General features: G+C 39.9%; 1 protein-coding gene across 1 annotated transcript in view; it reads left to right on the top strand.

The window, feature by feature from the left end:
* Window positions 1–25386, top strand: part of LOC309717592 (collagen alpha-1(XIV) chain-like) — a 157122-nt gene that overhangs the window by 124466 nt on the left and 7270 nt on the right. The window contains exons 40-46 of the mRNA XM_082552272.1: window positions 5908–5961; window positions 16227–16280; window positions 16383–16454; window positions 18893–18928; window positions 21058–21124; window positions 21268–21459; window positions 25174–25251. Coding sequence (XP_082408398.1) covers window positions 5908–5961; window positions 16227–16280; window positions 16383–16454; window positions 18893–18928; window positions 21058–21124; window positions 21268–21459; window positions 25174–25251 — 553 coding nt within the window. The remainder of the gene's footprint in view (window positions 1–5907; window positions 5962–16226; window positions 16281–16382; window positions 16455–18892; window positions 18929–21057; window positions 21125–21267; window positions 21460–25173; window positions 25252–25386) is intronic.

The raw sequence follows: 25386 nt of genomic DNA on the forward strand, positions 1-25386 counted from the left end.
CGTGCCTCGACCTCCCGGTCGGTTTCGAGCTGGCGGCCACTAGCTCGAAGCTAACGGGAAGTCGAGACCTACTACAGCCGGGAGGAACACCGCTTTCCCGGCACATCGTGCCTCGACCTCCCGGTCGGTTTCGAGCTGGCGGCCTCCGAAGAATGCGGCTAAAACTTTTGCGAGCGCTCGCAATACTTTTGCGAGCGCTCGCAATACTTTTGCGAGATCTCGCAAAAGTCCGTCTTAATTTTTTTTTTCTCCCTAATTTTTTTTTTTTCCTCCGTAATTTTTTTTTCTCCCATGTCCCCTGGGGGGCTCCGTAGCCAAGAACCCTTTCAGGCGTGTAGTATTTATCTGGATGCATCAGCTTTGGTTGAAGAAAAGAAAATGTGTTTCAACGCATTTGAGATGGAGTATTGATATAATATATGAGTGTCATTTATTAGCACATGGACTAACATCTAGAGGCCTTCTGTCTTGTGTCTTTGCAAACCATATCTCCAGACGTTTACGGGGATAAGCATCTATGAAGCGCCTTGAGGCGACTTTTGTTGTGATTTGGCGCTATATAAATAAAATTGAATTGAATTGAATTGAATAAGAACGTTTCAGAGAATAATTTGATAAAAGTTAAACTTAAATTCATTACAACAGCTGCACTCGAGCTGACAGTGCCAAGGTTTTGATTTTGAGAGATGGCTTCAGCACAGAGCAAAAAGAAAGGAGCAGTCTTATATTTTATTTATTTTTTTTACATCGCTGAGCACAATTTGTTACAGTCACTGTTCCCATCTTCCCCCTGATCGTGTCACACTCGTACATTGATCTGCAGAGCACACAGGCTCCATGTTTGGACGGTCGTTTTCTAATGGTTTCCTTCGACAGTTGAATCAGCCGATTTTGTTCGGTACTGTAAGAATGATTAAATAATTAATAATTCTCAGTGGTCAAGTAAAGCCTGGGTAGTCAAGCTAATGGCACTCGACATCTTTGCACACAACAGGATATTTAACATAAGAACTCTTTTTAATTTTGCACTTATAATAAAGCTTGATTGAATGGGAGTGCTGGATTGTCTCCGACCCAGCGCTCTGAGTACATTTTGTATTTGTCTCATTTTAGATTTGTGATTAGTTCATGTGTCATTCCTATTTAGCTTTTAGTTGAGGTTAAAGGCAGTCATTATTTATTGTTTCCTTGGTTTCTGTATTTGGGTTCTTATATTGTTCATCACGTTTTAGGCCTGTTAAACTTGTGTTGTCATGTCTAGTTTCAGTGTTTCCGGTTTTATTTTGAAGGAGTTGAGTGTTCTTGGTTCACTGTATTTAGTTTCACTTCCCCTGTCCTGTCATTAGGCTCATGTCTTGCCTTTTGCCTTTTGTTTGCAGTTATTTTGCCAGCTCAATAAACGGCTCATTTTTGGTTATTCAAGTCACGTTTCACGTTTTGTTTCGTCTGCATTTGGGTCCACGTTTCACTCTACACGCAGCCAGCCCTGCTGATTGTGACAATTTTAATTCACCTGCATTTCAATGCCCAACAAATTGCAAATTTTCATTTTCTGAAAGAATTTGAAAATGTTTTCTATTTGTCCCCCCAAAAAATGTTTGTTTCTATTAGTTTCATTTTCAGAAGCGCAGCGAAACGTTAGCCACTCTCAGGAGGCGAGAACAACTAGTCTCCCAACGAGCTCACGGAGAGCTTCAGCAGTCCTCGATGCGGCACTATCTAGCGATCTCTGTGCCTGCATAGCCCTATTAATAAAAGCTGGCAGTGCTGCCCTGTGCTGCACTATGTTACTGAGTAATAATGTGTTTTGTCACAGCAAGGAATATGAATGGGTGTGTGTGTGGCTCAGTGGGGGAATAATGTAGCTTCCAGGGCCCTGTTGTAATATACGAGGGACCACAGAGAGTATCACAACTCTAAAGCATCAATTACCTCAGTCTCTCTCTCTCCCTCTCGCCCTCGCTCTGTTTCTTCCTGCAGTAAATACAATGTAACCTTGTCGTCAGCATCCCCTCCACCTCTGTTTCAATTTGACAATGAAAAATGCAGCTGCATTGAAGAGCGGCGACTGTGTGTTTGTGTGCGTAGCCGTCTCTCTCATCTCTCGCTTTCATTTTGTTTATCGCGCGCATGTGAGGTTTTGTTATCGACTAATAATTTTGGTTTTGTCTGAGAGAGGGATGCGGGCTGTTTTGGTATAGGCAATAATTTCAAATTGGTCTCATTCTTGATCTTGTGCGGATATATACGGTTGCCCCACATGACCCCCTCATCTCAGTCCTTTATCTGCCGGACACCATGGAAATTTACAGCTGTGCATTTCCGTGTGTGTGTAAATCCCGAGGCTAATGTATTGAATCAGAATCACTCGCACACTCCAATTATTAATTTCTTTGGCCTGCCTGTTCATTTTATTCTCAGGGTGTTGTGAATTATGCAGCATTTATCAAGAAACAAAAGAATATTTTAATATTTTATGATCAAACACTGAATATTTTATAGTTAGACTATAACTGAAACTTGAAGCTTTTTTTCTTAAAAGTGGTTTTAAAAAAATCGGTACAGGTAGAGAAGTTCAGAAAACTGTTCCAAGTTTGACTTGACTGAAAGATTTCTTCAACTGCTCTCCAAAAAAAGAAACCAAAAAAACTAAATGGGACAATGGAAAATATGAATAAGTATGCAATACCATTATATCCAAATTAATTAAACTCTATATTAAATGTAATAATACAAAAACAGCCTATTTAATGTTGAAACTGACATTTTATGTGTTTTCAACACGTATGCTCAATTTGAATGTTATACAGGGAACTCCTTCAAAGGAAAGTCAAGACAAAAGCAAAATAATAATAAAAATAAAGACTCTCTAGTTCTCTACAAAAAAAACCCCACATGGTGTATTAACTCAGAGCTAATTGGGTTAAATAGTGGCATTATTATAAGGGCGGAGGAGGGCGGTGCCCCATCAGTAAAACAGAGCAATCTAAATTTGCAGTTTGAGTATTTTATCTTGCACAGTATATGATATCTTTAAAAGATTAAATTAAAGCCAGTAATAAACAGCTGTGATCTTCATGGCCTCAGACAGTGTTGTATTATAAACACAGCACAGTTCTGTCCTGGAAATCACTGCATGTGGTCAGGAGGACATCCTAAAGCCTGTCCGAGAACAGAGTTAATCACTATCCACAAATGCAAGCTGAAACTCGATCATGCAGAGCAAAAAATGTATTGAAATAACATTTAGAAATGTTACTGTGCCTGAGCTAATTTCAGAGACTGAGGTAAAGTGGAAAACTGTCCTGTGGTTTCAAGTTTAAAAATGTTGAATTCTTCCTTGAAGTAAAGAATGTCTCATCCTCCGAGCTAAAGAGGATGTGGACCATCTAGACTGCAAATTTCTCTGATGGCGTATGGCGGGTTACATCAATGCATGTGACATGTGTATAGTTATCTTTTGTAAAGGCTAAACTTGTGCTGCCACCCAGATAATATAGTTTTGAGGAAAGGTTTGGCTTGTGAAAGCAGGAGATCGCAGGACACATGTACAGCTTATGACAGAGGGGGCGTGATAGTAAAACAGTACAGCTGCTAAACTGGACGTGTCACGCACATATTTTGGCATATTTACCATAAAAGAAACTCAGAAGTGTCGAGCAGCTGAAATCATTTTACTATAAAGCGAGAAATAAATGAGAAATTAGTCTTATCGCTTTTTTGAAAGAAAAGGTGATGCAGCGCACTTTTTATTTAACATTTAATATGTAGTGTTTGTGGATGTAGTGTTTAAATTATTGAATTATTATTTTTATTTACATTTTACATAGAGCCACGATACTTTCATAACATTTTTTTTGCTATAATTATTTTTCTTTTGCAGTTCGCTTTACTAACTTCGTCTTTAATGTCAACAATGGTTTCATCAGTCTTTGTGTTTTGTGCAGACGTGGAGGTTTGCCTCTCCGCTCCACGTGTTTCTTGAAGTTTGTCGATATCTGAGTGAAAGTTGCAGGGGAGGTATTATTGCAGATGTCATGGGAGAGTGCACATCAGGCAACATCTGAACGGCGGCACATCGTTAATCATATGAGGCCTGTCCTCCGCGACCCCGTCCTGTAATTTGTAGAACCTTTAACAGTGTTAACTGTCCTGTTTTATGAGCCCTCCACTAATACTGAAGTGCGGAGATAAATCACCTCAGCACGCAGTCCGTGGCTGCATTTTGGAATTGGCTGTGTGTGCATTGACCTGCGGAGAGGCGGATGAAGGGGAAATGGGGCAGGAGATGGAGCGGCGGGGTCGACTGCTGATATGAAGACTGTCTGTGCCCAGAGGGTTAAAAGCTGGTCCTTTTTATAAATCAGATTTATGTCCACTGCCGTCAAAGCATTGTTGAGCAAGATAGCAAATCCTCAGCTGTTCTGACCTTTAGTAGCACGTCTGTGCGTATTTTAATTATTATGAGACATTTATGGATAAAGACTTTCCTTGATATACTGTACGTGATTCGGCAGCTAAAACACTTTTTAAAAATTCACTGGGCTGCGATGGTGCAAAAAGAAGAAGAAGAAGAAAGAAATTAAATGAATTCACAATTTTAAAGAAAATCTGATTTTGAAGGCTGATTTAAGTCCTTTGGTTTCCTGCTCATATCAGGTCAGCAACAACCAAGATGACTGCATGGAAATACTACAAATACATTTTCCTAATTATGATGAGATTCCTGCTGATGGACAATGATGCAACCTACACAAGCTGCCGATGATGTCACTGGCATTTATGAATCTGCGTTGTGCATTATGTGTTAATTACCGTTCGGTCATGTCATGTCTGATTTATGCATGGAGCAAGTGTCGTGTTCAGTCTCCAGGAAGTACTGGAGAATGTCTGTTGTTTAAAAAGATTTAATATGCTTCAGCAGTTGAAATTACAAGTTACAGCACTGGACCTCTCTGTGAAATCAGCCATCTGTCTTCACAGAAAGTATGACCCCGGATGGAGCCGTGCAGTTTTATACCCCAACAAAAACAAGTATTCTTCCGGAAGCGATGTGGTGGTCCGGCTGTTTCCCTACGAGTCTTCTCTCCGACCTCGTATCTGCTCCTTCCTGGAATAACAGAAACAGAAAAAGAAAACACCTCCCTGCGTAGCCTTGATTATAAATCTCTTACTGATTCTATTTATTATCTAAGTTCGGGATATTCTGTTCAGACTCCCTTGGCCCAGTAAATATCATCCTGAGTGTTAGCTAGTTATGATGTGCAAGCATGCTGCGAAAAAACCCTCTGGACTCTACGTCAATCACAATATTTCAATTCAGTCATAGCACTGAATGAAGCTTCCGACCTTCAAAACATGGAGCTCCAACTCTTTAATGATCCCATCACAATGTGCATATAAAAAACAGCTTAAATAATTTTAATCCTAACACCAGCTGATAGAAACAAATAAAAAGCTGGAACATCTTTCCCTCCTGGGCCCTTGCTCTTTGTTGTGATTAGTTTTTTTCAGGGACAGACATCTGTGTTCCTCAAGTTCTTCCATTTATTTGTCCGTTCCTTCACATCCATTCCCACAGTTTTAACAAAATCACTCCATGATTATGCCGACATTCGTGAGTTCTTACATTAATGCTGTTATTATTTCTTATATTGAAATAAGTTGTCACTGGTAAATTCAAAACCTGGTGTAAAAGAGTAGCTGGACATTGACAGTGCTGAAAAGCTGCGCGACATGCCGTGTGGTTAAGGTTTTAGGCAGGTTAGCATCAGTTTGGACCGTAGGGTTTCAGATTTGTTAGTGGTTGCTACGTAGCTATGGCGTAGTTTTCTCACTGAAGCATAAATCCTCAGTCAGTCTGTATTGCCACAGTAATTCAAACCCCTGTGTTTGTGTTTTTCTCAGGGAGTTCCCGGAGGTCCTGGCTCACCTGGTAGAGATGGTCCCCCAGGATCAAGGGTAAGATACTGACATGATGTTCAGCTTTGCTGGTTTGTGTTACGCTGCCTGATTTGTTGGTTGTTGGAAATGTAGAGTGTAGTGTACTGTCTATTGCATGCATTTGGTTAACTACAGTCTGAAATACAGTACATAGGTACATAGGGGTGGACGTTTTAATTTAATGGGGTGTAAAATACAATTCTGAAAGTGAACATCTAAATAAAAAAGGCACAATGGATGAGATCTGCAAAGATAAAACAGTAAAACAGCTGCATAATCACTCCGCTGTCATCACGAAAATATGCTCTAATACACTAAATAAGTTTTGAGGAAATATACATAGATTCATTAATATTCATGGCATTTCTTTGTAGTTTCTTTAATATGAAAATCAAAGTTTGCATTCAGTTAAATGAGTTAGATAAATAATACCATACAAAAGAAAGTGAAAACAGAGGCGTGTTTATTGAGAACGTTTTTTATGGTCCATTTCCAGCTTTGCACAGCGCCTTAATGTCCAGCTGCATTTCTCTGTTTAGTTTTATGTGTCTTCATAAAACCATGCATGTCTTCCCCCAGTTGTTCAGAGCTACATCACCCTGGTTTCATGTACAGCATTCACAGTATATGAGATCCAGCACTTTTAGGGCTCTGTGATACCAGCTGGTCTGTAGTTGATGCTGACAGCGGGATCAGGCCTTACAATGCTCAACTGCACTGTAAATACCAAAACAGAAACATAGCCAGAGGGTAATGTATCAGCAAGCAGAAAAAAGGAGGTTTATTCCAAATATGTAACATAGTCATAGAAGCCTGTTGTCCGTGTCTGGCTCCTGGAGAGGTGAAAGTCTTGCACTTCATCCATCTGCTGTCTCTTTTTTGGCCCACACATGCCCAAGCACTCATCCCCTCAGTGGTAGTTGTCAGAAGACGTCTTGCATAGTTTTCAGGCTTGTCATGTGGTTTCCTTGAGGATGCTTGCATGTTGGCCAGAGTTTCTTCTCACAGTGCCAGAGAGGTTTGGAGTTCATGAACTTTTAGAAGGAAAACAACCAACTTATATTATAATTTGGTTTAAATAAATCAGTCAGTGACATCTTTGTAAACTTAAACTTTTTTTACTTGATCTTTTTGCCACCTGAATTTAAATACAGTATTGAGAAAGTTCAGATTTGATTATCAGAAATTTTCTACAGAGTCAAACTGAATTCACAGTGAAGTTTCCACAAATTGTACAACTCATGCTGACTTAAAGTTGTGTTACACTCAGTACTTACTTATGTAGCACATGACTAGGGATGGGTATCGTTTAGGTTTTATCCGATACCGGTGCCAAATCGGTACTTTTGAAACGGTGCCGGTGCTTAAACGGTGCTCGAACCGGTGCTTAAAGAATGGAGAACATAAACTTTGTCCAAAAACCTCTCATGTTCAGCTGTTTTTTTTTGTAAAAAGATAACAATGTTAGCCTTTTCTGCAGCTATGTGGCATATATGGTATCACTCTTGGCTGGAAGCAGTGCTTAAACAATGGAAAAAACACAAACTTTGTCCAAAAACCTCTCATGTTTAACTGTTTCCCACTTTTTCTTTGGTCATTTTAGCCTTTTTAGCCAGGGTGAAGGGAGTATCTGCCATCAAACAAGAAGACAGCCGCATGTAGCTATGATGATGTTTGCTAGTTCACCTTACCTGCATTAATGTAATAACGTGGTTAGCCTACTCAACGTAAATTACACATGAACAACATTAAGCTACTCACGCAGAGAAGAACGGCTGCTGCTGCCATCATCATCCTCATCATTTCTGCTACACTGGCAGGGCTAGGGGCCAGGACTCTATTCTTCGGGTTTTTGGGGGATGTTGCTCCGGGTCCGATAACTGGCAACCCACCCGACGTGCACGGTGTGAGGTCTCGCAGCAAGCTATCAAATACGGCGCATTTCTCGGCTTTTAAAAAAAACGCTATGCGTCGCCAGCTGTTTAATCGGATTCTTGGTGTTACCTCCTTTGACAGTATCACAATATCACCTTAAAGCACTTGTTGCAGGCTGCTGAGTTTGCATATTTTGCTGTGAAGTACAGCCAGACTTTTAACCGCTTCGCCTTGGACATTTTTAATCTGTAGCTCTGCTCTAACAGAACGTACGTACCTGGCCCCGCCTACTATCCTCGGAAACGTAAAATGATTGGCTAGAATCTAAAGTGTATCACAGCTCAGGAAAAAAAAGCACCGAAATAAAGCACCGAAATGTGCGCTGCTTTTCGGTCTGGTTACTACCGTTTATGTCACCGGACACCGGTACCCATCCCTACACATGACTTTTAAGATTTGTAATGTTGTCTCAAAGCAACATCACACTGTGTACTACTAGAAATGCCACTTTCACCAAAAACATTTATTAAGATCTGCAAGCATTTGTGCCTTTGGCCTTATGTTTTTGCTACACTTTCGCATGAATACAATAAATACTGTGGAAAAAATCTTGAGCCGTCCCTCATTCTTTATTTTTTGCTAGGAAAATGTGAAATGTATTGAAATGTGCAAATGTACATGGATATACAGTATTTAAGGCAAAAAAAGAGTTTGTATAAGTCTAACAAGCTTGACAAGCTTTACCTGAGCTGCACCTCATCTTTGGAACTTATTACCACTTCACCTTTGTCCACTACAATCTCTGACACAGTTCAAATCCCATCTTTTTCCATCAGAGTATCACTCACAAGCATCTTGTTTTATATGTTTTACAATCTTATTCTTCCTGGATTTGAAATCTCTTTTAATAATGTTCTTGTTAATTTTGTACTGAAAGGTGACCCTGAGTGGTTTGAAAAGCACAAACAAATACAGTTTATTATTATCGTGAATTTTAACATTTAACATGCTAACTAAGGCCTGTAGAGTCTGAAATGAAGCTCTTGGATTTTTTTTCTGCACACACTTACTGATGATCAGACATCCAAGTGCTTGATTTGCAGAACCTGACTGCTAGTTATGCTTTTCCCCACATTTCATCAAATCCATTTTAAGACAATTATGTCTTTTGTTCACATCTTTTTGTTTCAGCAATGCCTACCAGTGTTAACATGAATTTTTATAGAGGTTTCCAGATGATGTACAGGGAGTGCAGAATTATTAGGCAAGTTGTATTTTTGAGGAATAATTTTATTATTGAACAACAACCATGTTCTCAATGAACCCAAAAAACTCATTAATATCAAAGCTGAATGTTTTTGGAAGTAGTTTTTAGTTTGTTTTTAGTTTTAGCTATTTTAGGGGGATATCTGTGTGTGCAGGTGACTATTACTGTGCAGAATTATTAGGCAACTTAACAAAAAACAAATATATACCCATTTCACTTATTTATTTTTACCAGTGAAACCAATATAACATCTTCACATTCACAAATATACATCTCTGACATTCAAAAACAAAACAAAAACAAATCAGCGACCAATATAGCCACCTTTCTTTGCAAGGACACTCAAAAGCCTGCCATCCATGGATTCTGTCAGTGTTTTGATCTGTTCACCATCAACATTGCGTGCAGCAGCAACCACAGCCTCCCAGACACTGTTCAGAGAGGTGTACTGTTTTCCCTCCTTGTAAATCTCACATTTGATGATGGACCACAGGTTCTCAATGGGGTTCAGATCAGGTGAACAAGGAGGCCATGTCATTAGTTTTTCTTCTTTTATACCCTTTCTTGCCAGCCACGCTGTGGAGTACTTGGACGCGTGTGATGGAGCATTGTCCTGCATGAAAATCATGTTTTTCTTGAAGGATGCAGACTTCTTCCTGTACCACTGCTTGAAGAAGGTGTCTTCCAGAAACTGGCAGTAGGACTGGGAGTTCAGCTTGACTCCATCCTCAACCCGAAAAGGCCCCACAAGCTCATCTTTGATGATACCAGCCCAAACCAGTACTCCACCTCCACCTTGCTGGCGTCTGAGTCGGACTGGAGCTCTCTGCCCTTTACCAATCCAGCCACGGGCCCATCCATCTGGCCCATCAAGACTCACTCTCATTTCATCAGTCCATAAAACCTTAGAAAAACCAGTCTTGAGATATTTCTTGGCCCAGTCTTGACGTTTCAGCTTGTGTGTCTTGTTCAGTGGTGGTCGTCTTTCAGCCTTTCTTACCTTGGCCATGTCTCTGAGTATTGCACACCTTGTGCTTTTGGGCACTCCAGTGATGTTGCAGCTCTGAAATATGGCCAAACTGGTGGCAAGTGGCATCTTGGCAGCTGCACGCTTGACTTTTCTCAGTTCATGGGCAGTTATTTGGCGCCTTGGTTTTTCCACACGCTTCTTGCGACCCTGTTGACTATTTTGAATGAAACACTTGATTGTTCAATGATCACGCTTCAGAAGCTTTGCAATTTTGAGACTGCTGCATCCCTCTGCAAGATATCTCACTATTTTTGACTTTTCTGAGCCAAAATGGCTCAAGTCCTTCTTTTGAGCCATTTTGCCAAAGGAAAGGACGTTGCCTAATAATTATGCACACCTGATATAGGGTGTTGATGTCATTAGACCACACCCCTTCTCATTACAGAGATGCACATCACCTAATATGCTTAATTGGTAGTAGGCTTTCGAGCCTATACAGCTTGGAGTAAGACAACATGCATGAAGAGGATGATGTGGACAAAATACTCATTTGCCTAATAATTCTGCACTCCCTGCAAAGCACACGTGTGGAATGGACAAGACCAAAGAGCTGTCATGGAAACAATTGTAGAAGCGATTGTGGAAACATTATGCTTTGAAGCTGTTTTTCTGTTAAGGGAACAGGACCACCTCACAGCACTGAAGGGCTAAAGGACGGGGCCATGTACTGTAAAAATCTTAGATGGGAACCTCTTTCTGTTTGCTAGAACAGTGAAGATGAGTCATGGATTGGTCTTACACCATAACAGTAACTCAAAACATACCACCAAGGCAACAACTGGCCTAGCCAGTCCCCAGACCTCCATCCTATTAAACAAAATCTGTGGAGGGAGCTGAAGCTTTGAGTTGCCAAGCAGCAGCCAAGAAACCTAAAGGACTTTGAGGGTTTCTGTGAGGAGTAGTAGGCCAAAATCCTTCCTGAGATCTGTGTAAACCTGGTAACCAACTAAAAGAAATGTCTTACCACTGTGTTTGCCAACAAAGGTTTCTACTTTGGTATCAAATACTTATTTTATTAACTGATATGCAAATCAGTTTATAATTTTATTGTGCTTTTTCTGGATTATTGTTTGATATTCTGTCCATTAAACAGTGAAACTACCATAAAGCCATGAAGCCTGTTCATTTTCCCCACTGTAATGATGACTACTTGAGACAAAAATTGTAAATTTAGATTCATCGGTCCATAAAACCTGTTTCCACCGATTTTCAGTCCAATACTTGTGTAATTTGGCATACCTTAGCCTTTTCCTGTTTCCTCTCTCCTTCTTGACAGCCATCCTTCCATCGAGACCATTTTGATGAGGATTTGATGAACAGTAGATGGATGAATTGAAGGCCAGATGCATCCTCAGATTTTTTTTTTATTTTTTATTTTTTAAGGACTTCGAGATACTGTTCATCTGCTGTAGATAGTTTTTTAGGCTTGCCAGTTCTTCTGTCCACCACGTCTCCAGTTCCCTCAATTTTTGTTTTTTAGGACACATTGCACACCATCCTGATTATATGTCAGTTTTTAGGTAATAGGTCTATGGGAATTATCTCTTTGGTGCAAAATTGGTGCATATTTTATGGCCACTGAACTGTGTCATCTTGTTTGTTTTTTGTAGATTCAACTAAAGAAATTAGAAAGGGGTAGCTCAAGACTTTTGCACAGTACTGTAAGCACCTAAACAGTGTAAAAGCACCTAGCATCTGCATCATCAGCTGATGATGTGCCCGTTCCCTTTCCCTCTTTCCACTGCGTAGTCACTCTTGTGATATTTGTTCACTATGAGTGCACCATACAGATACTTGTAGAGCACCTCACGTAGCAGTACTGGATTGTGTGAAGGCTCTTAAGCGCTTAACTTGTGTGTAAGAAAGAACGTGATTTGAGAAACACAGCAGGTGTATCTGTCAGACTGTGCAGCAAATACAGTATAATGATGCGGGCATTTAGTAAAAGAGTCCAGCTGTCTTAGTACACTTAAGCCAGTGAACTTAATGCTGACAGGGATTTGTTCTTTTTTTTCCTATTTCTTTTTTTTTTCTGGACTCAGTTCTTTAATACTTTTAAAATATTAATGCTCAGTTTGATACCGCTTGACAGACTAATGTACATCATTTATATTAGAGTGTGCACCATATTGTAATATTTTTAAACGTTAAAGGCTCTGCAGAGCTGCTACAAATGTGGATCGAGAGTTGGCTTGTGTGTTCAAACGCTACGCTACAGACTGCATCCAACAACACTCTGACTGTAATGGAAAGATTTACAATCCAAAACACTGAGTCAGAATATGCTTGGTTTTTCACAGCTGACATTTTGGCTCATAGTAAAAGAAAAAACTGAAAAATTGCTGTTAACATAAATCATAAGAGTAAGCTAGCTAGCGAGCAAAAGCAACGCAAAGAAAGTAACACTGAAACTAAAGCAGCTGTGCTTCCAACGTATGTTTACTCAAAATGTCTTTACATCATCACCTCAACCTGCTAATTAGTAAAGTACAGTATTCAACTAACTGATGTCATAGTTGCCCTAAATTAACAGCATTATTAATTACTAGAATGTTTTTTCTGTTTCTGTAATGATCAGTATGTGCAAGCTCATTAATCAAAATAATAATTTTAATGCTATAATATAATTATTGTTGTCATCCATGAATATTCAAATTGACTGCTTTACAAAACGGCAGATAGATTAAATAATAAAGCACATTATTATTATTTTTATTAAGATTTCAAATGAAAATCTTTACTTGCAGCTAAATATTATGCTTGATTAATTTCTGACTTCTCAGAGAACTCCAGTATGCCAGCTCAAATGTGGCTATAACAACATGAATTCAGGAATTTTTTTGTTTTAAAAGGTTTTTGACAGGTTTCTAAAATAACATAACATAATACTGTATATAAAGTTTTCTGAAGCTTCTTAACTAAGCGTATTTGCACTAAAAACAGATTATGAAACAGTTCAGGATTATAGCTGAAGCAATATATTGAATAATTTCCATCTACAGCTTTTTTCCTCTACCACTACCTACAGATGCTAGGTGTAAGTTCAAAAGGGCAGCTTTTACTTGAGGGGTTTAGTCTGCGAGCGACTGGTCCAACACAGCTAACAAAATGAGAATGAGTGTCAGAAACAAAGCCAGACACACACAGGCCGATTGACACAATAAAGGGATTACTGGACACTTGACACATTGCTCTAACGCTGTCTGGCAGAGGAAGATGGAAACGGCTTGAATACACTGAGGGGGAGCAATTAAACACAGGTGCAGCTCATTAGGGTGGAGCGCACATTCACAAAGGTAGGAAATGCACCAGAGCTGGAGGTATCTGAAACAACAGACACGGGGAGGTACAAAATCTAACTGGAAATTACAGATATAATCAACAGTGAAAAACATAATTTTGGAGCCCTGGTGGGATATCACAATCACCAGCCTGCACTGTATCATACACTCAAGGAATACCGTGTTTACCAACCTAATTATTGAGTGTAATCATGTTCAATTACTTTTCAGGAAGCAATTTTAGCTGCTCTCGATTGGAGAGGCGTCCCCTCTGCGCCACTGTGCATGACTGACCTCCCACATTAATATTTCATCAACATGCTACAGATCTGCCGTGAATTTTATGTTTTTAAAAATAACCCACAGTGCACTGGTGTGTAAACTCGCAAATTGTTAATGAGAATTCAGTTTCCATGCAAATAGAGAAAATATCTCTAATCAGTGCTTTAATTGCTGTGGAATTAAATCCAGCAGTGCTCTCAGGCTGAATGCATCCAAAGAAGGAGGGAATAGCGCTAAATATCAGTTCATCAGATGTTATCGATGCAACAGCAATCTCTGATATCAACAGTCATTTAACTGCAATATAGAAAGGAAGCTTTTACCAATTGAGCAGTAATTAGAGAAACTTAATAGCCATTCACAATGCGTGTGGTACTTTTGGGATTAGCAATAAATGGGGATTTACACCAGCCTGTATCATCCAGTGTGTATAATGCCAGCTAGGGAAAGAAGATGATCCTTTCCTGATACGGTAAAACTGTATCAGTATCACTCTCCTCCTATGGGCATACACACAGTACAGAAGTCTTTAAGAGGTGTATATAAGCCAAAGATAGCCTGGCTTGGAGAAAAAACAAACACAAGTCTGCCTAAAAGTGGACTGCTGCCAGTTAGATCAGATGAAACAACAGCAACTGTCTCCGAGGTGCTTTATTTGTTCGTAATATCACAGAGAAATGGATCAAGCAAAGCTATAAATCTTTATTTTGTCAAAGTTTCCCAACTCAGGAGAAAACTAAGTTGATCCAAGTTTTCCCCAAGATCCAGGCTCATGAAACCCTGATGAAATTCTTGTGAGGGCCATCACTTTGGCTCGCACATTTATTATTTGGGATCTACTGGTGACTTATAAATTATCCAACACTGCGACGCTACAGTTCTCACCCGTCTGTGTCCTCGCAGGACTTTGCATAGAAAGTTTAAAATTAATACAAAGACTTTTTAATAGAGGTTACAAAAACAGAGCCTGTGCACTGTTGATGGATATTATGCTGCAGTTAGATTAGGCTCCCCACAGTTTCTCAGACTATAGCCCTTAAACCTGCAGCTGCTCTGATTCTGAAATGCAACAGCAGTGATACATTTTCATGAGCCTGACCTCTGTGAGAAAAGGCCGGAGACTGAATTTCTTATTTGAACCTCAGAGACAGAAAAGGAAAAATCAGGATTGCACTATAGCTGTAACTGATGATGTTTGTGTGTACATTAGACATTATATTAGTGCTGGATGGATACATCCTTACTATACTTGCATTAATGAAACATTTTGTGTGATTAAATGGTGAGTATTTAGTGCGACTGCTGGCGGACCTCTGCCCAGGACCTCAGCAGATTTGCTTCACAAAGATTTGAATTCTTGTTGCTCCTCATTCGCTTCTGCTCAGACTGAAAGGATTTCGGATTCGACATTTTCAGGCATGACTACTGGGAGGATCTGAGACCCTCTCCAGAGTCCCATTAGTGGGTTGACGAGTGTTTACTGTGTGACACCAGAGTAACTCTCGCTGAAGAGTTTTCAGATGTCTCATAGCAGCTCAGCTATTTCAGAGAAACTCCGGAATATCTTGTTGTGCAATAAGTGCAGATTTTGTTGTGCTGTCACAAACTGCTTATATTTATTTGAAAGGATGACAGTTTAACTTTGGTGACAGTAGGATGTAGCCCCACTGGGGAGTCTTCATTTGTGTCATACTCTCCATGTTTATGTTGCTTTGTTGTTATTAATGGATGGCTTCCCCTCACAAAGGTTAATCTGAGTCTGTTAAGACTGAAGGGGACTCAGTGTTTAACCACAAAGTACATCCAAACTGGAATGAAAGGATTAGCTTAACCTCAGGTTAAGCTGTTCTCCAGACCACTACGATGCCGTGTTCAGCGTCCAAACTGTGTATTAATAACAGGGAATTTGTTCAATTCGAATTACAACTATATTTTGACCTAAAACAAGTCCACCATCATGTCATTTAAAATCATGTTATTATATGCGGGCATTCAGAAAATTGGCCTACACAATTTCAGTGTGCTTCTGATGTAAAAACTGTGCTTTTGAAAAAGAATCACCGCATAGTACATAAATGTATCATGCATGAAGTGGTAGAGGTGCATTTAAAATCACAATAACAATCACCTAAAGGTTTTGTAAGGTAAAGATCCTGCAGCTATAAGTGAGCACTTGGTAACAGTGGGAAGAAAAAACTCCCTTTTCACAGGAAGAAACCACCAGCAGAATCAGGCTCAGGGAGGGGCGGGGCCATCTATCAGGACCGGTTGGCGGTAGGGGGTGAGGATAGACAAAAGACGCAGTGTTGAAGTGAGTCAGGGATGAATAATAACTTATGATTAAATGCAGAGCGGTGTGTAAAAGTAAAAGAGAGTGAAAAATAATAAAACTGTGTTTTGTATAAAATGAAAGTAGATTTGATTTGGTGTGTGCAGTTACCACCAGCAGAAGCTGCAGATGCAACAGCGTTTGGGTTCCCAGAGAAGCCCACAGGAATTAAAAGAGTGCAGCCGACTTTAATAAATGTACTGTATTTCACTCATGCAGGGTCTGCCAGGTAATACTGGACCACAGGGGCAACGAGGACCCCCAGGACCAGTTGTAAGTCTGTTTTCTTATTAGTTCCACTGTGATTTTGTGTGAAAAATCCACTTGATCCCTCAGCTTTTAGCCATCTTTGTTCTCCATCTGCACCTTTTTCAGGGAGCACCAGGAGCACCAGGAGCTCCAGGACCAGGTGGGCCAACAGGGCCACAAGGGGATCAAGGAGTTCCTGTGGGTGAAAATGTTTTTTTGTTTTTGTTTTTCGGTTTTGTTTTTTTGTTGTTGTTAAGATTAGTATGATACTGCATTTATCTGAGGACTTTGCAATGAAATATTATGACATGATGCGCTGTGTATGCTAAGAAAACACCTTATTGTCTGACCAGAACCATATTAACCAACCTTCACATAAACCTACCTACACAAAGTTTAGGAAGTGTAAATACACATTTTGTTTTTTCCTCATATTCAGATGTAATTAGTCCTTGAGGAAGTCTTGTTCTCTTCCACTTTATATTTCCCTTTTCCTCCGCTTTTGAGCAGTAATCAAACTAACATCACAACCTCTGCCAAGGAGGTCATGTTTTTGGTACTGTGTGCATATGGGTCATGTTAACATGTTAACAAGAATTCATCTTACATCCACCAAGGTGCTTAAGGTCAACTTAATGATTTACTGGTCGCAAATTGAGAAGCCTCAAAACTTTTATTTTAGCTTTAATATCCGAAGTACAGTAAGTCAGACTTGTTTAGCCCTTTAAAATAATTTGTGCAGGAAACATAATTTTAGATGAGGATGCTGAGGAGATGGTGTGGGGATCCATGCTTTGTGTAATGCTAACAGGAACAGATGATACTGTGGAGTCCTGTGACAGCTAATCTAGTCTTGGGTCAGCTTTGCAGGCCAGCAGCAAGTTTGGCTCAGACAGTAGGGCTATAAATCACTTCCTCTCTCCTCAACATATACCCAAAAACAGTGAGAGATCACATCTGGCGATTCTACGAGATGTACAAACATGCATCTATTAAATGAATGGAAAAACATTTCCCTTCCTGGCGTTTTATTAAACTTTGAGTTTCAAACTTTATCTCAACCAGAAATTACTGATTCAGTGTCTGTTCTGCCCCCTGCAACCTTTCACCAGTGCTGCAGGAGAATATTTTTCTTCTTAAACAAGTTGTTTAAAATAGCAGACAGTTAATTCTGGAGGGAAATTTACCACTTTGCTTCAGAAGTGAGTCCTGGAGTACTCTACCTGTTTGTCTGAGGTAGAACCTGGTACATCTATCCCACTACTCTGACAAATTAGATAAGTGTGTGAGCATAGAGTTTAAAAATGCAGAGAAGAAGGTCATTCTGCACTTTCTACAAATTCTTGCCTCGAGCATCTAATGTGAAACCCAAACTGTTCTGTTAGGGAAGACATGGTGCATCTGGAAATGCTATGTGCCATCTGTAAATATAGGGATTTATGAAGCTTTTTAATAGCGACTTAGAACAAAACATATGCATGGAGGTCTTTGGAAGGGAGAAGACTGAGTGAGAATCTAAATATGCTTTACTCCTTGATTGACTTGCATATTTGCCAAATCTCATTCTGGTTGTCAGTAGATGTTGAAACACGTCGTAGCTCTCGCCAACGTCCTGAGTTTGTGGGACTGAGACCAGATACAGTTTCTGGATGTGGTTTATGAAAAGGAAAAAAAGGAACAAACCTAGTGGCTGTTTTATGAGTCCACATTTGAAGTCTTCGCAAGTGGACTTTCCTTCTCAGATAAAATGGGAAATATTTTGAGTGAAAAAACACCAACTCTGCACTTTGGAAAGACTCTTTGTATACAAGACATGATGGAAAGACACTTTTGATTGAGTCATAAAAGAAATTTGATTTATACCAGAGCTGTACTTCTGTCTTTCTTGTGCTCTTTGGCACCTGATGAGATAGTCGACATTTATGTGCCCAGGAAGATTCAGAACCTCCAAACAGGCACGCAGCAGAGGTCCAGGAAGAGACTTTTATTGTTCAGACCTGCACTCCAATTCAGCCACTGTGTCAAATGTTGGCAAAGCCTTTTTATCATCTGTGGTATAATATGCATATAATATCCCAGGCCAGCATGCACGCATTTTCTCTATCCCTCTCAGCTCAGCCTCCCTCACACACACAAACGCAGCCTGTCAGTTGGTGGTCAAGGACACGTTTTCCCAAGATAAACAAAACTCTATTCAAAAGCTGCAGCAGCATCAAACTTATATTTATTGTATCAGCTCACGGTCCACGCGGCCAGGAAATCTTTGTCTTTTATTTGCCTCTGATATGCAAGCTTGGCAGGTATTTCAGAGTATGCGCGTACCGTGTTCAGATATGCATCTCTGTGCTTTACAGTGTTGACATTGGAGGAAAGCAAGCCCATCCAAGACACAGATGATGCCCTCTGTTTGTGAGCACTCTAACTTTGGAGCTCATGAGTGTTATGGAAAGAAAACAAAGACTCTGGGCTCATTTTGTCATATTTTAGATGTATTTAGTTGTACTAGCTGTTATGTCAGAGATGAAAAGAGATGAAGAGATGGGGCTTGATAAGATGGGGACAGAAAAAGAGATGGCTGTGTGTGAGCATTCAGCCCTGTTGACTGTTTATTCTCCTCATGTGCTTTTATGTTCCAGGGTCCTGCTGGTACCAAAGGCGATAAAGGAGAAAGAGTAAGTCTTTCCACTGTTTTGCAGCTCTTTAGAGCAAATCTTGTTTTACTGGTTTTATTTTGCTGTGGAAATACAGTTATTTTTGCTGAAGTAAAACTTCTAACAATTACTCACTAATACCTCCCGCCCATGTTGTGGAGAAACCGCAGCGTACTGCAGCACGCAGTTACCATTTCCTGTTCGTCTTTTTGCACAAACGTTCACTCTATTCCTCTTGCTCTCCCTCAGCCTCGTTTAAGGCGCACCAAATCAAATCAGTGTTCATGGTCCAAATTTGCAGCAGTGCAGGGTCTGTATTTCTGCTGACACGGGAAAGAGGCCGTCACCGCCGAGGGCTTGAGAGACACGCAACTTGCCAGCTTGAATCGAACCTGTAATTCCTGTTTCTGCTTCGTTTTAAGCAACTATTGGGGACATTTGTACCCTGCTGCAGTTAATTTCAGTACAACGTGACATGAAAGGCTGGGAGAAAACGTGCGAGAGGATTTTTTTTTCTTAGTGTATATTTGGGTGAGGTGGCCCAGTTGTGATGGTAGGAAAGCTCTAGTGAATTGTGTAACTCTTAAACAATACATTTTTAATGCAATGTTATTTTTAATGTGTATTCTTGCTCTTATATAAACAAACACCTGATGCTCATAGTCAGAGAGACAGGGGTTCAGATAATCTGACATTAGGGGGCAAATTTAGTAAGCAGGACAAATTAGCAAAGATGCACTCAGTCGAGTGCAAGGTAGCCAGTTCACTTCAATAATGATCCACATTTTATCGAAAGCAGCACACACTTCAGTAGTACAAAAACAAGCAGACCTGCTCATCGGCGGTGGATGTTTGCACAGCTGTTCTCTGGGTAAATCCGACAGCACAGGTGGAGCATCAGAATAACAGCTGACCAGCACGATATGTGAGAAAAGACAAAGAAATATTGTCAGATTTCCATCATTCGCAAGTACTGCGATTGATGCAGGTATTAATTAAAGTAATATTACATACTCTAAGATAAAGACATTAATCTACACATTTCAGATCTCTATGAGTCCTGTTGAATGCTGCATTTGGTACATAAAAGCTCTGATATTAGCTTAAAAACTACATGAAAGTTACGCTCTATGTGTGTTTGTAATGAGATTTCCCTTCCTGAGTTCTGATCTGTTTCATTAAAATACTTGTTTTTTGAAGACTAGAAATATGGGACCATGCTCATAGCCCTGAGCCATCTACCAGTGGCAATTACACATGAATCCTGCTCGTCCATATAAATGAGACATGCTTCTATTCTCTGTGAAATTTGATGACATTTGTGGTAAATTACAAGCTACAAACCTTTTAAACATTTTCCTCTCTAAATTTTTGCTCGGCAAAACTGACACAGTGCCTCTTAAGTAACTACTGACAGCCACTTTTTAAACAAAATGACAATATGAAAAAAAATATGATAAAGAAGATCATGATAAAAAAATCTTTCTGAGCAGGTAAAGTCCCGTGTCAATCAACAATGGGACAACATTTCTCTCCCAAAAGACCAACAGCTGGTGTCTTCAGTTACCAGATGTTTATAGGCTGTTGTTAAAAGAAGAGGGGATGCTAAACATGCTGTTGCTGCTATCAAATTGCTAATATTTTTCCTAAAATAGTGAATACTTTTTAACATTTGATATTTTTTCTATTTTTATTGGGAATAATATATGGGTTATGAGAGCCACAAATCATTTTACATGCAATACAACGTCCCAAACGTTTTGTTATTGGCTTTGTAATTTCATCTTTTTTGAGATGTAGTCTGGGTTGTTTTTCACACCTCCTGTGTAGTACTCCTCATGACAAGTTAACTGCTTAAAAAAAAAAAAAGATTAATTTTTAAAATACAAACTATAGAAGCACACTCAACAAAGTTAGCCCAAATAATTAGTGTAATTAAATCTGGATTTATATTTAATCGTCCAGTTTTCACGTACTTGCTATGGTTCTGGCTTTCTGTTTTGTGTCAGTGTGGAGTAAAGGTGGAGTACACTCATTAAACACCCATAAAAAAACACCCGCCCACCACTTTATCAACGTCTGGTCTGGCAGTTTATGTCTGTGTGGTTGTGTAAAGTCAGATCCTACGAGCTCTGTGTTTGTTCTTCCAGGGTGATGTGCAGTCCCAGGCGACTGTGCGAGCTATTGCACGTCAAGTGTGTGAACAGCTCATCCAGAGTGAGTAATCTCGATTTTTTACAGATTAACACGAGCATGCTTCATTACTTCTGATTATTTTTTTTAAATAACAAAACATACATGAATGTCAAAAGTTAAATCTGGGTGTTTTCAAATCATTCAATCTCCACCATCTATTTCAGGCCACTTGTCGCGTTACAACTCCTTCCTGAACCAGATCCCCATGCAGCCAGCGGTGTCAGTCCGAACAGTGCCTGGACCACCAGGAGAGCCGGGTAGGAGAGGCACCCCTGGTCCTCAGGGAGAGCAAGGTCCAGCCGGGAGGCCAGGCTTTCCCGGTACTAACGGCCAGAACGGGCAACCAGGCGAGAGGGGTGAGACATAAAGCTGTGCTCATGGTTAAAATCCGAGTTTGTTGACATTAGACAGCTCATGTCAACAGGCACACATCGGTCATTTTTTCCCCTTATCACTGCTATGGCTGAGGAGTCAACATCCCACATTTAACAGCATCAAAAAGACAGAAACTTGAGTATTTATTAGGCATGTGTTTGTGTGTAATATTTAGCAAGACATAAAGAAAAATACAGTCACAAGCCTTTGAAGTAATTTAACGTCTTTAAGACAGATAATAGGAATATTAGCTGCGAGATACACATGAAATAAAAACTGCAGTGAGAAAAGTAGAGCCCCTAGTGTGAGTTGCACTCTGAGTAAAATAAGTACCAATTTTCTGACTATGAGTACCATCAGATGAACCTGTCTGGTTCTGCTGTGCTCATTATTTCAGCTGTACATTGTCAGTGTCCAGACAGAAACCCGTCATCTCTGTGAATTATACATTACAAATGCGGAATTTTGAAAAGTTGCTTTAAACCCCCAAAAGCTCAACACATTGAGCTTCCATGTTTTTCCATGTCACTAATTATCAGTGAGAAAAAGAAAGGATTCGGGGAGGGGAAAAAAGCAAGAAATTCTCAATCCCGCCTGCTTGTTTGCTGTATTTTGTGGTCTGTGTAGGTTCCAGACAAACTCACAGTCAGCATGTGAGGTTCAGTCCAGGCCAGAAGACAGTAACTCTAATATCCATGAGGTCATTCCCCTGCCACGAGCCCTCAGAGGAGAAACAGCCTTTATGAGGCTCCATTCTCATCACGAAAACACGCAACCCACACTGAAGAACCACATGCTGAATGAGCCTGCGCGCACACACACACACACACACACCCACACACTCACACGGAGAAGGCTTTGGAAAGCTCAGAGCACTTGAACTTGTGTCAGGAAGTGTCAAGGTTCAGGTCTTTGAGTCTCCCTAATGACATTTATGATCTGTAGCCACTGGTCTACTACAAACACACTAATTTACTGTTTTATAGAACTGAAACCAGAGTAAGCATCCATTCTAAGATGTATGGCTTTCTTATGAACAGATGGTGAGCGCAGGGCTACCAGAATCAGGCTCAACATTAGAATATTTTCAGTAAAATTGACAGACAGTGAGACAATGGAGTTGCAATCATCAAGTTACAGTCATAATGAAGCCACCGTAGTAGAAAACGCATTTTTATTTGAGGTAATGTCAAATGTTTTCCAGCCTCGTGGTGCTTACTTCCTTTTTATTGATGCGATTGATTAAGGCGGTCGTAAAAGCAGCACGGCAGAAAATCTGCACATTAGTTTTATGTGGTTCTTTAATATTAGAGTGTACAAAAATATTCCATTAGGTCATTCGAACAGCTGCGCAGAGCAGACGTTGGGTTTATCATACATTTTATTGGGCTGATCACAGAGGCATAATTCATTTAGCAAATTTTCTATGAAAATATTCATATAATACAACGTTGGAAGAGCAAGTATTGGACAATTACTCAGAAGCTTAACTACTGATAGAGACAGTAAATGTAAGACCTACTCATCCGAACAAACAAACAAAAGTAAGAGGTTGTGCCATATTATACATTGTTTGGTAATAGTGTTCAAACTTAACACTTGTGAAGGTGCAATGAACTCATGTTACAGTCTGTAGACACCTTTAGGTTTGGGACATTTTGGAAGGACGACTACAACAAATGAATGCTTGAAACTACAGTTAGGCTAATAATTTGCATTTTTGTATTTTTGGCTCCACCGTGGTGGATTCTAAGCCAAACAACCAAGATGGGAATTATTATTTGGAATGTTTTTTTATACACTGTACCTCATTTTTAGACAATCTAAAGTAATTGGACAGCTGAGTGAGGAGCGGATTCATGGCCTGGAGAGGCCCGTTCCTTTGTTATTTCATGAAAAATTGAGCAGACATATATGACATTAATTCACTGTTGAATTTGTATTTGATATTGTAAGTAAGGCTCAAAGAGATTGGCCATCATTAGACTTCAAAAACAAATGAACCTGTTTGAACATCAATAATCTGGTTCATTTGCCAAAAGGCATGAAGACAATTAAAATGCAGATAAAGTGCATTAAAAACTCATAAAAATGTTTTTATTTGGCATTTTTAATCAGGAATAAATAAAAAATATGGATCTTAAATATAACAGACAAATAAATAATAATATTAATAATAAATTAAATAACTCAGATGCAGTTGAAGTCTTTCAGATGTTCAGCTTTGATTCAGCAGGCTGAACAAAAAGATTGCATAAAAATGAGATGAGCTAAATCATTTTTTAAACACAATCCCTTCGTTTCAGCGGCTCAGAAGTAATTGGACAAATTAAATAACTGTAAATAAAATGTTTGTTTCTAATACTTGGGTGAAAACCCTTTGCTGGCAATAACAGCCTGAAGTCTTGAACTCATGGACATCACCAGATGCCGGGTTTCCTCCTCGATGCTCTGCCAGGCGTTTACTACAGTGGCTTTCAGTTGCTGTTTGTTTGTGGGCCTTTCTGTCCGAAGTTTAGTCTTCAGCAAGTGAAATGCATACTCAACTGGCTTAAGACAGTATGTATCTGAACACCTGTGCCACATTATCAGTAAACACGGGTTTCCAAGTACCACTGGCAGCCGTGCACGTTCAAGCCATCACACTGCCTCTGCCATGTTGTACAGATGATGTGGTATGCTTTGGATCATGAGCTGTTCCACACCTTCAACATACTTTTTTCTTTCCATCATTCTGGTGGAGGCTGATCTTGGTTTCATCTGTACAACAATATTTTTCCACAACTCTGCCAGCTTTTTTTTTTTTTAAGTCCAATCTACCCTTTTTTTTTGCTGAGATTTATGAGTGACTTACACCTTGCAGTGAACCCTCTGTATTTACTTTCATGCAGTCTTCTCTTTATGGTAGACTTGGATATCGATACTCCTACCTCCTGTAGAGTGTTGTTCGCTTGGTTGGCTGTTGTGAAGGGGTTTCTCTTAAACATGAAAAAGATTCTGCGAACATCCACCACTCTTATCTTCCATGGACGTCTAGGTCTCTTTGCTTGCTCAGTTCACCAGAACTTTCTTTCCTTCTCGGGATGTACCAAACTGTAAACTTTGCCATTCGTACTATTGTGGCAATTTCTCTGATGTTTTTTTTTTTTTCTATTTTCGCAGCTCATTTTTTTACCTGCATGGAGACCTCCTTTGACTGCATGTTGTCTGTTCACAGCAAAATCTTCCAAATGCAAGCACCACACCTCCAATCAACTCCAGGCCTTTCATCTGCCTCTAACTGATGACATAACAAAGGAATTGCCCACACCTGCCCATGAAAGAGGCTTTGAGTCAATTACTTTTAGTCCCTTTACAAAGAGGTTGGAACTTGTTAAGGAGCTGAAATTCCTAAACCCTTCATCCAATTTGAACGTGGATACCCTCAAATAAAAGCTGAGAGTCCAAACATTATGTCCCTGTCCATTATATAATTGTAATTGTAATATGTTACAGCAAACCGGTAAAAAAGTATTAGGATGTTTACCTTCCCTTTGAGAAACATGTTGGTTCACCATCAGGTTCACCATTTACTCCACCTGTGCCTTCCCTCCTGCATATAAAGCTTATAAACCCTTAATCTGTGCAGACACCCAAGAGGACAGATGTAAGATGTGAATTTATGTTTAAATGTGCATCTCTTTGTTGGTTTCCAGGTCTGCCAGGAGAGAAGGGAGAAAGGGGGACTCCAGGGGTTGGGACTCAGGGGCCTCGAGGACCACCCGGATCTCCTGGTAAGAGACGAGCCCGGGAATACTCAACACTCTCTCTCCAGCGTTCTCCAAGCTACACATCAAGGCGCTGTAGCTGCTTCTAAATCTGATCATTTGGCATCTTTCTGCTCCTGAACATTTCTTATTGGTGTTTTC

Source organism: Aulonocara stuartgranti, assembly GCF_965226115.1.
Source record: "Aulonocara stuartgranti genome assembly, chromosome: 11".
Classification (NCBI taxonomy): Eukaryota; Metazoa; Chordata; class Actinopteri; order Cichliformes; family Cichlidae; genus Aulonocara; species Aulonocara stuartgranti.